Below are 17,727 nucleotides of genomic sequence, written 5' to 3'. Positions count from 1 at the left end.
TATCAATCATCAGGGAAAAGCTTGTCCTGAGAAAAGAAACTAGAACACAAAAAGCAGGCCTCAGAGAGGCAGAAAAGAGCAAATGTTTCTTTCTGTCTTTCTGTTCCCTTTAAGCAGCCTAAGGTCCCTCAGAGTTGTTGGAGGTGGCAAGGGTTGAAATGACCTTACCATAAGGATTTAGGCTAAGGGCTAAGTAAGGAGGCAGTGTTATTCAAACTGCAACCCACCTGTGAATCATGACATCAATTTAGTAAGCTTCAAATCAGCATCTGAAGAGAACAGAAAATAGCCAGCATCACGTGTAATAGAGATAAATGTTGTTTTGTGAAACTTGCTTCAGTTGCAAGTGTGTATTGGACATTAGATGAACTGTATTTCTTGCTGTGACTGGTGATCGAAAATATTTGGAAGACACTGCAATAGAGGACCCAAATCTATAACTGAGATCATACAGTTTTATGTTGCTCTTTACTGCTTAGACTTTACAGTAAAGTCATGTCTAAATTTTCCATCCTTATTTTAGCTGTGCCCAGGGGATAAAGGTCAAGATCTTATTTCCACGCTTGAACCAAGGAGAAACAGCTCCCTCCCATGGCCAGCACTGGAGTAACAGTGGTAATTATAATGAGGGGTTGCCCAAAGAACGACAAGTAGCTGGAAGCATTAGTCCTGCAATATTTAATTCTTCTCATATGGTCTTATTTTGAATTTATTTTTTAGAAATTTACTTGAATTATGCAAAAATATTTTTCTAAGACTGAATTAATTTGAGCATACAATGGAAATTAAAATTGTTTTTCTATAATTTAACATATAAAATAATTTAGCATCCTCCTATTCCAGCTTATAAACTGCTTATAATTTGAAATTATTACTTTGATTCCTCACTTTCAAATAAATTATTAAAAATAGAAAATTGATTCTGTGTATTATAGTTTCTAGAAGCAGAGCATCAAAACCTAAACTCACCTTGTCTTCATACATTCTTTTGGCTTCCCTTAATTCAGAACGTAGCTGAGAAACAGTAGATTCCAGATCACTGAGCTGGCGCATGTACATTGAATTTTGGTTTCTTGCTTGCTCTCTAAAAAGAGTTCAGAAGGGGAATAAAAGAAAATAGTAAACTAAGAATAGGTGTGATATGGAAGAATACTCTAGCTTTTAGACACCACCACTAGTTATTTTATATGGCATTATCTGGCAAATAGTCTTTTATTTTCCAAAATTGATTCTTGAAAGCTTCAGTTCAAAAATGTTATTTATTTATTTATTTTGAGACAGAGTCTCTCTCTGTTGCCCGGGCTAGAGTGCCGTGGCGTCAGCCTAGCTCACAGCAACCTCAAACTCCTGGGCTCAAGCTATCCTCCTGCCTCTGCCTCCTGAGTAGCATGCGCCATCTCACGAGTAGCTGGGAACACAGGCGTGTGCCACCATGTCCGCCTAATTTTTTGTATATATTTTTAGTTGGCCAATTAATTTCTTTCTATTTTTAGTAGAGATGGGGTCTCACTCTTGCTCAGGCTGGTTTTGGACCTTGGACGATCCACCTTGGATGATCCTGACCTTGGACGATCCACCTGCCTCAGCCTCCCAGGGTGCTAAAAAATGTTAACTGTCAAAGCTGGGTGACAGGTGTATACTATTTTCTACTATTATACTATTTTCTCTCAACTTTTGTGTGTGATTAAAAATGTCCACATAGAAATTTTTAACATACCTGCTCAAATTATAAAATCATTTCTATGCATATATATTGATATATGTTTATATAAATAATATGTGTGTGTACATATATATATACATATATATATATAGCACATGTGTTTATTTTATCCTAACAGCTGCAATATGAACAATATTCAAAACAGCGAATCCCAGGAGGCCCAACTACTTATAATAATACTTCTTATATGGTCAGATAATATTATCTATATGTTAAGTAATCTTTTCTGTTCATTTGAATATTGGGAACATTTTATTTTCTTATAGAATCTTACTAAGCAATTTCTAAAATATCTTAGAACAGAAAATTCATTACAGTAATATCTATAAAATGAAGATAAATGACTACCACTTTCAAACCACCAGGCCACACGTACTGAATGATTTCCAGCTGACTCTGGATACTATTGGCTTGACTTCGAGCACTGCTGGCTTTCTCGGTAAGTCCTGTGATTTCAACTTCATGTTCACTTATCAACTGCTCGATCCTATAAAAAGAATGTGGTGACTGTCATTTGATACAGATTGTTATTTGCCTCAGTAGGAGTTATTCCAAAAGTTAATGATTTTCGACACTCTCAAATTTAGTATTTTGTTTTGGCTTTGTAAATACTACTCTTTTTATGACAAGTGTCTATGACAGGTCCAGAATCTTCTATCCCAATCCTTTGGAAGACAATTAGGTTTTGGAACTTAGAATTTTTTTGATTTTACATTAGCAATACATTGCAAGTACTATATATTATATGATATTCCCAGTGAGATACAGGGAAGTAGCCTATAAACCAAACATATTATGAATAGAACAATAAGTGTGTAAATATTCACATTAAATCATAAAGACTATAAAAAGCTTTATGTTAGCTCAGATCAGGTTTTGCCAAGAGGTTAGTAACAAACTTGAATCAGGTTCCTCTGAGACCTCAACCTTTGGCCTGCCTAGCCTAGTTTTAGCAAGAATTCAGCCAAGCCAGTTTAGTTCTCCCACCTGTGACACCTGATCAACCCTTGATATCTGACCAAGTTCCTCATCTCCATCTTTGATATCTGAGTCCTTAGCCTGCCTTTAGCAAGAATCCCCCATCTTTGATGCCTCCTCTTAATAATTTTCCATACACTGATGCCCTCACCCTGTTTCTTGGCTATAAATCCCCATTTGTCCTCATTGTATTGGGAATTGACTCAATCCCTCTCCCTGATAGCAATACCCCTGTTACAATGGACTTCAATAAAGTCTTCCACACAGCTTTAAATGCAAGGAAAAAAATTTTAATATGCCACAAACCTACGGAAAAGAAGTTTTGTGTTTCAGAGCTTTTTAGATTTTGGAATTGCAGATGAAAGACAGTAAAAGTGTGATTTAGTTTCGCTGTGATTTTCTGTATCTCAGGGTCAGAAACCTACCTGCCTTGATGCTGTTGAAGAAGTAGTTCTATTTTGTTCTGTGACTCAGATTTCAGTGCTTCAAGCTGATCCTCTACCTGGTTTTTTATAAAAGACATTGATTAGGTATTGATAAATAAAAAGCTTAAACAATTAATAATTTTCAACTAAAGGAATGTTTCAGAAAAATCCAAACAGAAATAATACTAAAATCAGATACATTCTATCACTGTATTTTATTAGCTCTTTTACTTGGCTATACTCTCATGAAGCTACACAGGTAAATCAAGCAGTTTCTATTATGAGAGATCACTGTGGAAGTAACTTCTATTATTTCAGAGAAGAAATATGAGAACTTGGCTTACTTTTAAGAATTTTTATAGTTATATGCCTAATACTTTTCTCTTAATGCATTTTAAAAAATTCTTATGGGTACAGAGCAGTTGTATATCTTTATAGGGCATATGTAATATTTTGATATAGGCATACAATGTGAATTAATCAAATCAGGGTAAGTTGGTGTATCCATTTAATGTATTTTAATGTAAAATTGAAATAGTGTTCTCACCACTTACTGGAAATATCCTCCCTTTAAGATAAGAGATCTCTGTGTCTAATTCTCTCAGGATTTTACTAATAGCTGAGGCCAAGTTGCGGAAGTGCATGGTGGATATGCTGTCGTGTTCATATATTTTCTTGCCTGAGCCTTCTTCAAAGTCAACTAGGATCGATCGGATTTCATGCAGCACTCCCTCGTGACCAAGCATCATTTTTCGCAGCTGCTCTATCTGTGTGTTGCTGTCTTTCAGCATGTCCTCCTTCAGGCATCTGGCAACTTCAAGTTCATGAACTGTATTTTGAAGCTGATTTCTTAGATCCTCCTGGGACTGACTCTCTCTTCGTCTACAAAATAAATGAAAGGCAAGAAATAATATTGAGAAAACTCATATTTACAAAAGAAATTCTACCACAAAGAGTAAACTTTGAAAAACAACATCACAGAACAAATCCCAACCTGATGTCAGCCATCGCATCTCTCTCCATTTGCATCTCTTGAAGTTTTGTTTGCAAATCAATGACTGATTGCCTTAAGTAAAACTTTTGTTTCTCATGCAATTCATTGCTCTGGGGAAAAAAAGCCATGGAAATTAGAGGAGCACATTTCCTTATAACAAATAATTTCCAAAAGACTATATATTATTAATTTCTTTTTATAGGGACTTCCTTCCCTTGCCAATTTATTTCTGAGACCAATCAAATCATTTCTCATCTAGAATACTGGAACACCTTAACTATTCTCCCTGTCTCAAGCTTGGCCCCTTTTAATCCATACTCTACAACCAAAACATTGCTTCTAAAATAAATCTGATTTCCAGCTCAACATAGAGATGGGAATAAGTTTTGTTCCTGAAAACAGGAGAACTGGTTGAAATTCTGTACACATAAAAGTCAACCCCTGCTTCCCACCACTTAATATACCTGGCAGCAGACACCACCAATCCCAAAATCAAGGTGTTCTACTACAGAGAAATTCACAAAAATTTCTAACATCAGGTGGTGAAGGATACCCCAGCATAATAACTGATGCCCTACCTAATCATCCTAAAGCAAAGCCATCAAGCTCTGCCCAAGAACAGAATTGCCATCAGCTTTGTTATGACCTGATCCTTGAATATGAACAGTAAAGCAAGAACCACTGAACACCTGAAGGAAGATTCTAAAACAATAAACAGGCCAACAGTAAATAAACAAGGAAACACCCTGAAAAAAAGATTCAGAGGAAACAATGACATATAATACAAGGATTGGAAGAACACTTCCAAAAACTTGTATTTGCAAAGAAATTCAAGAGACATTATTACCATACAGCAAGAACAGGGTGCTATGCCAAAGAAATTATCGGGGGAGAAAAAGTCTTAGAAATTAAAAATATGGTTGCAAACTAAAAAGTTTAATTCAATACAAATGTTACAAGTCAAGAAATGCCCTCCAGGCTGGGCGTGGTGGCTCACGCCTGTAATCCTAGCACTCTGGGAGGCCGAGGCGGGTGGATTGCTGGAGGTCAGGAGTTCGAAACCAGCCTGAGTGAGACCCCATCTCTACTAAAAATAGAAAGACATTAATTAACTAAAATATATATACACAAAAAATTAGCCGGGCATGGTGACGCATGCCTGTAGTCCCAGCTACTCGGGAGGCTGAGGCAGGAGGATCGCTTGAGCCCAGGAGTTTGAGGTTGCTGTGAGCTAAGCTGATGTCACAGCACTCACTCTAACCTGGGCAACAAAGTGAGACTCTGTCTCAAAAAAGAAAAAAAAAGAAAAGAAAAGAAATGCCCTCCAAAGTCAGAAAAAGTAGACAAATATTTGGAAAGAAAAAGTAAGAGATTTAGAGGTCGAACCCTAGGAAATATGTGGCCAATAGGAGCTTCAGAAAGAGGGAACTAAAAACAGAAAGAAGGAAACTGTGAAAGAAAAAACACAACTGAATTCCTCAGAGCTGAAAGGCACAAATCTACAGACCAAAAGGGTCTACTGAGTCCCTGGCAGTGGATGAAAAAACAAAAATCCACATCTGAACACATTATTGTAGAATTTTAGAGTCAAAGAGAAGACCATAAAGATGAAATTCAATTAAATAAAAACATATAATCTACAAAGGAACAAGAATCAGATAGACATGTACTTCTCAGAAGCAATACTAAATGCAAGGACTAAATAATCTTCAAAGGATTGAGAGAAATTTTCAACTTTATCCGGCCAATTATCCATTAGGTATGAGTGTAAAATAAAGTAATTCTCAGACATGCAATGGTTCATAAAATTTATCTCCCATACATTCTTTCTTACGAAGTTGCAAAAGACATGCTTTGACTAAATGAAGAAGTAGATCAAAAAAGTAGAAAACAGGGAATCCTGGAAACCATGGATGCCACCAGGAAAGCAGTAGCAGGAGTCTCTGGAAAATAGTTATGTAAGAGACCTAAGGAGAAACTACTCTAGACCGGGCAACAGATCAGAAGATACTTAGAGAGTCCTGGGTCCAAGGAGGATATAGAAAATGTAGATAATTGGGGTTTTTTTTTCTAATGTGGATATGATAAAGGCAAACAGTATAAGAAAAAAAAGGCAATTAGGAACCACAGGAAAAATAAAAATCTACATAAGAAAGGAAATGTACTAGGATATTATATGACTGTGCAGTTGACAATGTATATAAATATAGCTATAGTAAGGTAAGTCCCTTTAACTTCTCCCCTTATAGTCCAGGTGCATGGCTGTAGCATTCTGAATTTAGGATGGTAACAGTGGAGAAGGAAACAGATTTCATAAATATATGTGAGGCACTCTTGAATGGACTTGGTGACGAAGTGGCAGTCAGAAGGACAGAGGGAGCAGTGTGGAGAATGAATTAGGTTTCTGCCTGCGCCGTTACGTAAAGGCGGCGCTGCGCATCACTAGAGAGAACAGCGGCGGCTGGGGAAGCTCATGTATGCAGTTGGAAACGTTGTATTTATGGAGCCTAAGGAACAGTTGAGTAAAAATGTCAAGTTAGGTACCTGTATATATCAACTAGCATGAAGCTCAGATAAGAGGTCTGCACTGGAAATATAAACTGGATATTCTTTGGCAAACATTTGGCAATAGACGCCATGGGAATCACCATGACTGTCTATGGACGGTTTTCCTGGAACAAGAGACTGAAAAAGAATGAACTTGAGGAAAATGTGCAGAGTGTGTTTCCATGAGCTCTGGGGAAAAGAGCACTTGAAGAGAAAAAGAATAGTCATCTCTGTCAAAGACTGTTGAAAAGTCAGCAAGGGATGTAGAGCATCATGGGTCTAGCGCCACTGTTGACCCTGCTGTAGCACAGTCTCACTGCTGCTGTCATTCTCTAGTTTAAACATCTCAACCACAGGAATGTCAATGTGCACAGGGAAAGGACCACGTCTTTTCCATCCTTACATATCCAGTACTAGCACAAAGTCTGTCACTTAGGAGGTACATGGTAAATATTACAAGTACTCAAATAGCCAAGTTATTTATTTACTGCTTTAATACTTATTTATTGGGAGCCAATAAAGCATCATATACTCAGCCACAGGATGGGCGTACAAAATAAATTAAGATCCTGTTTCTTTTCCTCATTGCTACCTCTGTGCTTCCTTTGTCTCTCTGTATCTCCACTAGTGTATTTATCACAAGGTACTGTCACTGTTTCTATGACCAGGTCCCCTCTAAGACTGTGAACTCCTTATGAGTCCTATCTTATTCATCTTATGTCCCCTGTATATAACACAGTGAAACACAATTTTCAGCACTTACAATTTTAGGATTTTTTCCTGAAAAGTGTTCACACAATCAGATGAGATAGAACAAAGTGCCACTGAGTAAGCTGAGATTACAACAGACGTGTGCGTCAATGGTAACAGCTGTGCAGGGCAGAACATCTGGAAGAAAGACTTTAGAGAAGGAAATGCTCGAGCTGATTCTGGATGAATAATAAGAGTTTTCCGGGCAGACCAGGCAGAGAAGAGGACAAGGCCTAGGCAAAGGCATGAAGGTCTAGAGTAGCATGGTAGCTTGCTATTGCTGGAATGAGGATATGTATGGAGTAAGTAGCATACAAGGCTGAAATGTACTGGGGAGAGGGGGATCATGAAGGACTTCGTATATCATGGTAAGAAGTTCGACGTTTAGACTGTGGACTACCAGGACTCAATATACAATTAACAAGGCCAGCTTGATGCTACATAAGATCCACTAAAAATTTTCAGCAAATAACTTCTCTAGGCTACCTAGCTATCATGTATACACATACATCTAAAAACCTACCCTCTACCACTGCTTTGTAAACAGAAATCAGGTATCATGATAGCAGGACAGCAGGCCTACACCAATTATTAATGATAACTGCAGATAAATGTCATTAATTATAATTTGGAGCTATTGAAGTTTGATTATGTATCATGAAACCAAGGCATTATGAATAATTATTAACAAAAGGAAAATAGATATGTGGATTTTTCATTAGCCCAATTTTTAATACTGGAATAAAAGACACAGGTCAAATAAACATGTTTAACCAATAAATCTACTGTTAACTTTTTCTTCCAGGACGTTTAGGTTCTATTCACAAGGCAATGTGCCCCCTCTGTTGTCCCCAAAATGGCATCGGGGACTACAAGAGAAGATGCAACTCACTTCACTCAGTCTTCTCTGCAAATCTTTGACTTGATGTGAATATTCTTCCAAAACACGTTCAATGTGCTCCTTTCCAGGGTAAGGGATGATTTTTCTATGACAATCAAGTTCCACTTCATATTTAGGGAATAAAGGAATTTGTGTCAAAGTCCCAGCTGAAGATGTGTTTTCAATTATTGTGCCACGAACAGGTGACACAAAAAATGGACTTGAAGAACCTAAATATTAAAGAATTCATTAGTTAACTTTTTCATAAAATAATTTTGTGGCAAACATTATGCTAGGTGATTTCCTTATTGAACCTTGAAGAAGTTGAGGTCTCATGGGGAAAACAAACAAGTGAAAGGGTAGTAAGAACTCTGAGAGAAACACAAAGTACAAAGGAGGAACAGACTGAGGGCAGAAGGGACATCAAAGGATACCTGAAGCTAAATGAGGCTTCAAGTACCTATGAAGAATTAACCAGTCTGGAGGACACGAGAGAAGGAAAGACATTCCAGGCAGTGGGAGCACCATGATTATAGGTGGGAAGGAGGTCTGAGACAGCACGGATATTCTGGGTGGGAGGAAAGTAGGGGCCAGATATAAGAATGAAAATGTAGGACAAATCAGGAAGGGCCTTGTAGTCAAGGAGTTTGGATTTCATCTAGAAAGCCCTGGGGAATCATTAAAGGACTTGAAAGTAGAGAAGCAACATAACAGGTTTGTATTTTGAAAAGGCTTCCCTGGCTTCAGTATGGAGGATGGATCAGACGAGGGTAAGACTGAAGTTAGAGAATGCAAGTAGGAGAAAGCTTTCAACAATGCTGATGAGAAATGGCAAGAAACTGCCTTCCCTAAAGCAAGAGGCAGCAGAGATAGAAATAAGGACATGGACTTGAGAAATGTATGTGGCAATTAAGACAGAGGGACACACCAAGATTGACTCTTGGAGACCAGGCACAGTGGCTCATGCCATAATCCCAGCACTTTGGGAGGCTGAGGTGGGAGGATTGCTTGAGGCCAGGAGTTTGAACTGTGATGGTACCACTGCACTCCAGCCTGGTGAAAAGACCTCGCCTCTTAAAACAAAGAGTGGCTCTTGGGTTGGGTTTTACTTCAGAAACATCCATGTAATAAGGTTTGAAACTGTACATGGACTTAAAGTTCAGGAGTGTATTTTGTTTCAAAGATAAGGCCTTTGAATCATCAGCATGTGAGTTCTAATGAATCCTTGGAGTCAATTGCTTCATCGGGGACAGAGTACAGAGTGAAAAGAGAAGAGGATCACGAAGAATCCTCTGAGGAAATACCAATATTTTAAAAGGAAGACAAAAGAAGTAAAACTCAGTAAGATTCATAGGAGATCCACAAAGATTTTTAAGAATTATATTTAAGAAATACTGCTGGCTTAGATTGAGGGACAGAGATAGTTGAGATACAAAAAAAAAAGAAGGGAAGGAAGGGAAGGAAGGGAAGGAAGGGAAGGAAGGGAAGGAAGGGAAGGAAGGGAAGGAAGGGAAGGAAGGGAAGGAAGGAAGGAAGGAAGGAAGGAAGGAAGGAAGGAAGGAAGGAAGGGAAGGGAAGGAAGGAAGGAAGAAAGAAAGAAAGAAAGAAAGAAAGAAAGAAAGAAAGAAAGAAAGAAAGAAAGAAAGAAAGAAAGAAAGAAAGAAAGAAAGAAAGAAAGAAAGAAAGAAAGAAAGAAAGAAAGAAAGAAAGAAAGAAAGAAAACCAAATTTCCACAAGCAGGCTGAGAAAACCACTAAGCTAGAAACATGCTACCACCTTTCATCCAAAAGCAAGAATGACTCAAAGTCAAACTCGAGAGTCCCGAGTACAGTAGCTTTCTACTTGGATTCTCTACCTTCAATCTTACCCTTGTCCAATCCATCCTCCACACGGGAGCCAGGGAAGCCTTTTCAAACACAACCCTATAACAGTATACAAACAAAATACAAACCTAGCTTCACCATGGAGAATTAGTCCCAAGCTTTGAGCCCCAACTGAGGAATGGTCAATCTGTGCCCAGCTAGATTTCAGAATTATGACAGACCCATGGATTCCTGCTTCCTCCTTTTTGACTAGGAATGTCGATAGTGGCTATCCTATTCCTGCCCTATCATTATATGCTGGGTGTCGCAGGTCTTCAGATTAAGAAGAACTCCACTCAAGGAGCTATGCCTAAGAATCACAGCTGAGGAGCCTCATCCATACTCAAACCTCATTTAGATAAAGCATTTTTGGCTGTTAGCTGATTCTGTAACAGGATGAGACTGTTAGGAGCCTTCTTGGGAGGGAGTGAATGTATTTTACATGTGAGAGAAATGTAAATAATTTATCAAGGCCAGGCACGGTGGCTCATGCCTGTAATCCTAGCACTCTGGGAAGCCAAGGCCGGCGGATTGCTCGAAGTCAGGAGTTCGAAACTAGCCTGAACAAGAGCGAGACCCTGTCTCTACTATAAACAGAAAGAAATTAATTGGCCAACTAATATATATAGAAAAAATCAGCCAGGCATGGTGGCGCATGCCTGTAGTCCCAGCTAGGAGGCCAAGGCAGGAGGATCACTTGAGCCCAGGAGTTTGAGGTTGCTGTGAGTTAGGCTGATGCCACAGCACTCACTCTAGCCTGGGAAACAAAGCAAGACTCTGTCTCAAAAAAAAAAAAATTATGATCAGAGGGCAAACTATGGTTTTAAAATATGTCCAAATATTCTTTGATATTCTTTCCTTGAAGAGGTGGAAGTTAATTTTCCTCCTCAGTATAAGAAAGGGAACATAAGAGTATATGTCCATTTGTTTGCATTTGTGTGTGTGTATGTGTAACATTTGCTTACTTTTGCAAAAATAAACACTGGAAGAATAAAACATAAACTCACAAAAATTGTTCTCTACAAGGACATGGGGATTGGTGGGAAAAGGGTAGAAAGGACAGGGATGGGAGCAAGACTCTCTTCAGTATTCCTTTTTATAAAACTTTTACTTTTGAACCACATAAATGTTATATATATATTCAAAAAATTAAATTAAATTAAAGACTAATAGAAACAAGTAAACTTAAGTGAATAAGTAAATTGATAACATAACCTCACAGAAAAATTCCTTCAAATAATTTTAGAACAAAGTACCCTAACTATATAGCCAGTCTTAGTAACTTTACTTAGTAGGTAAGTTTTTAATGGTGGTAGCATTATAATACTTCTGAAACAATTTCACATGTATTATCGAAAATAAAAAATAAATAAATACTTTGAAGTTTTGGAAATTAAGGTTTTCACTGTAGGGGAGACACAAAAATGGAATGGGGGCAGATAAGGAAGATCTCTATGGTTGCATTTGAATTATCAGTGCTTATAACTTATGATTAAAAAAATCTATTACCAAGCTTTAGCCACTGAAATGTCCTAGACACATGGCGCCTCAGTAGCAATACGCATACCAGACTTCAGTTTCCAAGTATGATCCCCTTTGAAAAGGAGCAGGGCTTCTCAGCCAAGTGGCTGATTCCAGGTCTGAGGGAACAGGCAAAATACAAGCTGTGCCTAGAATATTTTGTGTCCAGAAAGCAACAAACTAGAGTCATGTATTAAAAAAAGACACAGGAGCCAGCTAAAAGGAGCCAGCCAAATTTGATACAACTGAGCATCAAAAACAATGGAGTTAGCAATGCATTATCTATCACATTTTGAACCATAAAGAATTGGTGGATCTATAATGATAACAAGGAAAGCTTTTCTTTCCTGAAGAATGCCAGATAAGAACTATGATAAAACTAGAAAATCTTCAGTGTAGTAACTGATTCAGGCAAGGATCTTCGGTTGATGAGGAAACCACTGACTGAAAGACTATTTTGTACCAGGTTATCCACAAGGTTTCAAAGGACATCCTACAGACTACTCACTAATTATAAATGGGAAAATGTAACTTTAAATTAGTGGGATGCGGTAGTATGTGTTCCCTTATGTACACTGTAAAAAGTGTATATCATTTATGTAAAACTCCTGTCCAATGAGTTTAATATGAATCTAAACATGAGAAATAGTGAAAAAAACTAGTATGAGGGATATTATACAACTATTCTGAACTCTTAAAGCCAATGCCATGAGAAAGAGTGAGAGAGAGAGAGAGAGAGAGAGAGAATGGTTATAGATTTAAAGACAATAAAGAGACCAAACAACCAAATACAATTTAATATATTTGACTGGATCCCAGATTAAAAAACATATACCTGAGACTTTTTTGGAAGACAACTGGAGAAATTTAAATGTGAACATATTAGATGATACTGCATCGATAATGAATGCCTTAGATATGATGTGGTTATATACAAAATCATCCTATTCCTAGGAGATGCACATTCAGGTTTTGAATCATGATGCTTTCAACCCATTCTCAAATGGTTCAGCAAAAAGAAGTATATATTGTAGGTATAGAGAGATAAAGCAAATATGATAAAATATTGACAGTTGGTGAATCCAGTTGAAGAGTATATAGGTGTTCACTGTACTATTCTTTCAGTTTTTCTATAACTTTGAACAATTTTCAAAATAAAAAGCCGGGGGGCTGGGGGTCACAGAATTTAGCAAAGAGGGAAAATCTGGTCACATTGGCCAGAGTGGTTTAATCGGAATACTGGGCTTAAAAGCCACTAGGCAGTTGCTTATAGAGTGAATGGACAGGGAAAAAATGAAGCCAGTGAAATCAGACTTTTTTTCAGAAGGCACAGCTATGAAGGAAAGGAGAGACAATGAAGGCATAGGTTGAGAAAAAGGGTTTTTATTGTTGTTTGGTTTGTGTGTTATACGTATTTGCTAGTGGTTTTAGGTTGGGAGAGACTTGGCATGTTTTTACTGATGGAGGAGTGTGAATGGACACAAAGAAACGAGTGAGTGGGGACCATTTCTGGAGCCGGGTCTCAGAGGAGGGAGAGGTAGGGTGGGAATAAAGCAGGGTAGTGAAGGAAGAAGGGACCTCTACTGCGGAGCCACGAGAGAAAGTGGCAAAGTATGCAAGAAACAGTGGGCCTGAGGGGCAGGACCAGCACAAGAGGTTCTACTTTCTGGAAAGATTAGGAAAGGATGTTCTCCAAGAGTGAGAAAGAAGGTGGTAGGGGAAGGGACTTGAGAATGGTATAATTTTGAAATAAGCATTATGGAACATTGAAAACAAACAAACAAACAAAAAACGGGCTAAATCATGAGAAAGATTTCTCAGCAGCATCCAGGTGAGATAGGAGACTATGACCTTGAGGTGGCAAATTGGTGGAAAATCCACATTTGTATATTTTCTCCAGCAAAATCTTGTAGCAGCCCAGTATAAATCCTGATGAGGATCTGGGTTTTCCAAATGCAACAGAAGAATAAAGGGAAAAGGAAGTTGAGGATATTAGCAAGTGATTGGCTGAAATAATAAATAATAAAAAACAAAGTGCAGATAGGAAGAAGTTAGTAATTTGGGGGGAAATGGCAGAATCTAGAGCCATTGTTCTCAACCTTTGTTGTAAATCAGGATCCCTTGCAGAGCTGGAGCCAGTGGTGCCTGAGCCCCACTCCAGACCTACTGAATCAGAATCTCCAGGTGTGCATCTAAGTCATTTAAATGTTTAAAATATCAAAAAGTAATTTTGACATGGGGCCATAATTTAGAACCACTACCTTCATGAGGCAGAAAAATAGGCACTGTCTAGGCATAAGAGAGTGAGAAGGTTGCGAGATAGGAGGTTGGATTTTAAAAGTCCAACAGGCTTTTTTTTTGGTTTTCTTGTTTGTTTGTTTTTGAGACAAAGTCTCACTCTGTTGCCTGGGCTGGAGTGCAGTGGCATCATCATAGCTCACTGTAACTTCAAACTCTTGGACTCAAGCAATCCTCCTGCCTCAGCCTTCCAAGTAGCTGGGACTACAGGTGTATACCATCATACTAGCTAATTTTTCTACCTTTTTTTTTTTTTTTTTTTTTTTTTTTTTTTTGTAGAGACAGGGTCTTGTTCTCGCTCAGGCTGGTCTCAAACTCCTGGCCTTAAGCGATCTTCCCATCTCAGCCTCCTCCTGAAGTACTAGGATCATAGGCGTGAGCCACCAGGCCCAGCCAGAAGTCTAACAGTTTTTGGTAGTAAGATCTAAGATAAAGGAGTGGGTGGCTAGAGTAATTCAAGATGGTAAGAATTAAAGAAGTCAAGAAGCTGTGAGTCTTAGATCTCAGATGGGTGTTCCATGAGGACCATATTACAGCATGATGTGCTCAAGAAGGAAGAGACCATGAACTAAGTGCCCATGATGAGTGTAGTGGGTATAATTATGTGGGAGGTGAATGAGTGGAGGTGGGCAAGGGAGATGGGTATGGTAGAAGTATGGGTATGGAGAAAAACTTACATGGATCTGGCATCTAAGACAGACTAGTAAAGAAAGAAAAAAAAAAAGAATGAGCTAGATGAGAGAACCAAGACAGGGTTCTATGTCCTGTTATAAGGACATAGAACCCAGGACTGCAGAGCGGGCTGCCTGGTGGAGCTCCTCTTCTAATTGTCCTTCCAGCCCAAAGGGAGGTAGTATCTTCCTACAGCTGCTAATCTCTGGGTTGTTTCAACCCTTAGGCTTAGAGACTCTTTCAACCAATTCCCTGTATTAAATTCCACCTGTTTATTCCAGCTGTGTCTGTCTTCCTGGCTACTACCTTTTGACTGAAATCATTTGGATCAGAGATGATAGGGTCCTGAACCAGAACAGAAGTAATGGGAACAGAGACGGAAAAGTGGATTCAAGAGACATTTCTGGGGATGGGTATATACAAACATAATGAGTGAGATGTGCAACATTTGGGAGATGGTCACGCTTGAAGCTCTGACTCAAGGGGGGGGGCATGGGTAATATACGTAACCTTAACATTTGTACCCCATTAATATGCTGAAATTAAAAAAAAGAGAGACATTTCTGAGGGTAGAAAGAGCAGGGTTTGGTACCCAACTGGCTGTGGAAATAGGTGAGGAAAAGAACTAAAAATGATACAGAATTCTGACTTACGGCAGACCAAGAAACACAGTAGGAAGGGAAGGCATTAGGGAAACATGATGGAGTGTGCTAAGGCTGAAGTGCCTCACTACAGAAACTTTTTCAAACAAAAAGGTGATATAAACATCTGCTAAAAAACAGATATGCTAGTTTAAAAAAACTAAGCATTTTCTTCCTCAAAAAGTAGAATTATAAACAATATGGTAGACATACATGACCATGGTCTGTACCCTACACAGTTAAAAGTAAAACATACTTAAAAACAGCAGCTTCAATGAATATAATGAAGATTGCTAAATTCTGATTTTTTTCTCATTTTTGTTTTATAAAGGGCACATACCTCCATTGGATGTGATGCCACTACTTGATAAAAGATCTTCAGTATTTGATTCACAAGGTTTTGATTCCATATTAAATATTGCTACCTCTTCTTAGAGATCTTGAACTATAAATGCTTCCCTGTTTGTTTCTTTGGGTTCTTGTCTGCCAAAGACAAGGATTCAATCTTTATTAATAAGGTAGTATGTGAAAAAAGTTCACAGAAGAACAGGAACTGACTTTGTTAATATTTGGAATTTAGTAATATTTTTTCTCTAGAAAAATTATTTATACAGAAATACCTTATTATTACATAAAATTAATAAGTGAATAGAATTGTGAGAAAATTATTGATTTTCATGACCAAATGAGTTATTCAAGACAACTTGAAAATCAAAAATGAATATTTTAATTATTATGGTAATTAATGCTCTGGTTTGGGGCAGTTCTTCTCAAGTCTCTGCTAATGTCACACTGTTGCTCTGTGCCGTGGAAGCTGGGCATGCCACGCACCAGTGTGGCTGAAATGGCTGCCATGCTGCAGGCACCCAGGGCTGTGCAGTCACATGTTGGGCACGTCCCTGCAGGGCACCAATACCTACGTAGTGGGGACCAGCCCCAGACTCTACCTATTGTATTAAAAAACTCCCATGGAATCCTCATGGAGAAGAAATTCTAGGAAATGGAGAGCAATAATAATATGTTTATCTGAAAGATAATGATGTAATTAAAACTGAGGGAGCCACTCTAGGAGCTGTGTATACACCTGGCCACAGTAATGATCACATAGCTCTCCTCCTAGAAGAGGAAATTGCTCTCTTCTCTGGAGATTGCATCCTGGGGAAAGGAATAACTGTATCCGAAGACCTCTATGATTATATGAACTTCCTAAAAAATTACTGAAAATGAGAATTGATATTATATATCTATATCATGGCCCAGCAATCCATAATGCTGAAGCTAAAATTCTGCAATACATTTCTGACAGAAATATCTGAGAACAGCAAATTCTTGCATTATTCCATAGAACTTTGAAAAATCAGTTTTAGTAATGGAGCTTGTAACAATTATTTACAAGAATATTCCTGAACATTTACATAAAATAGCTAAACATAATCTCTTGCTTCATTTGAAAAATGGCCGTTGTAAATGTAATAGGTAGTGGTCAAAGGATACTATTTAAAACTGACAAGAAGTAAAAGGTTAAATAAGAAAACAAGGGTTTATAGGTGCATTAGAAAAAGTATTCATATAAAAGTAACCACTAGAGTAAAAATACAAATCTTCTTAAATGACAAAAGAAGTTTTAAAAGTAAAAAAAAAAAAAACCCACCAAATAAACAGCAAATATGACATAATGCATACAGTAATTACATCCCAAAATAATACAATGTGAAAATAAGATGACAGAGTTTAGACCAGACATAACAGTTGTTGATAAACGTGATGGGACTTAACTTGCCTACTGAAAGAAAAGGATTGGCAGTGGCTCACGCCTGTAATCCTAGCACTCTGGGAGGGCAAGGCGAGTGGGAGCTCACTTGAGCTCAGGAGTTCAAGACTAACCTGAGTAAGAGTGAGACCCCGTGTCCACTAAAAATACAAAAAAAAAAAAAAAAAAAAAAAAAAAAAATTAGCTGGGCGTTGTGGCACATGCCTATGGTCCCAGCTGCTTGTGGGGCTGAGGCAGAAGGAGCGTTTGAGCTCAGGAGTTGAAGGTTCCAGTGAGCAATGATGACACCACTACCTACACTCTACCCAGGACCATAGAGTGAGACTGTCTCAACAATAACAACAAAAAAACAAGGAAACCAAACAACCCTCCTCACAACAGCACCCTCTTTAAAAAAAAAAAAAAAGAATGAAAGAAAAGGATTTTCAAATGGGCTCATAAAAAAAAAATCTCTATCTTGTGTACAAGAAGCACGCTTAAAACACAAAGATTCAAAAAGGCTAAAAATAAAGAGATACACAAAAACAATAAGAAAGTGTGGGTTAAAATCCTGATATCATAGCAAGTATTCTTCGAGCCTAAGAGCATTAAATAAGACAAAGGACACTGTAAGTTAAAAGTCACATTCCACAATAAAGATATAATAACATATGCCATAGCAATCA

General features: G+C 38.0%; 1 protein-coding gene and 1 pseudogene across 1 annotated transcript in view; one reads left to right on the top strand and one right to left on the bottom strand.

Moving 5' to 3' along the window:
• The window catches only part of CCDC158 (coiled-coil domain containing 158), a 74,407-nt gene that overhangs the window by 46,473 nt on the left and 10,207 nt on the right, over positions 1 to 17,727 (bottom strand). The window contains exons 2-8 of the mRNA XM_075997801.1: positions 15,632 to 15,774; positions 8,310 to 8,527; positions 4,121 to 4,230; positions 3,681 to 4,008; positions 3,127 to 3,203; positions 2,100 to 2,210; positions 970 to 1,084 (exon numbers count right to left, since the gene is read on the bottom strand). Coding sequence (XP_075853916.1) covers positions 970 to 1,084; positions 2,100 to 2,210; positions 3,127 to 3,203; positions 3,681 to 4,008; positions 4,121 to 4,230; positions 8,310 to 8,527; positions 15,632 to 15,701 — 1,029 coding nt within the window. The 5' untranslated portion in view covers positions 15,702 to 15,774. The remainder of the gene's footprint in view (positions 1 to 969; positions 1,085 to 2,099; positions 2,211 to 3,126; positions 3,204 to 3,680; positions 4,009 to 4,120; positions 4,231 to 8,309; positions 8,528 to 15,631; positions 15,775 to 17,727) is intronic.
• On the top strand, positions 16,136 to 16,771 carry LOC105860429 (endoribonuclease LACTB2 pseudogene; annotated as a pseudogene).

Source organism: Microcebus murinus, chromosome 26, assembly GCF_040939455.1.
Source record: "Microcebus murinus isolate Inina chromosome 26, M.murinus_Inina_mat1.0, whole genome shotgun sequence".
Lineage (NCBI taxonomy): Eukaryota > Metazoa > Chordata > Mammalia > Primates > Cheirogaleidae > Microcebus > Microcebus murinus.
Note: the sequence above shows the minus strand (reverse complement) of the source record. Positions and strands in the feature narration are given on the sequence as shown.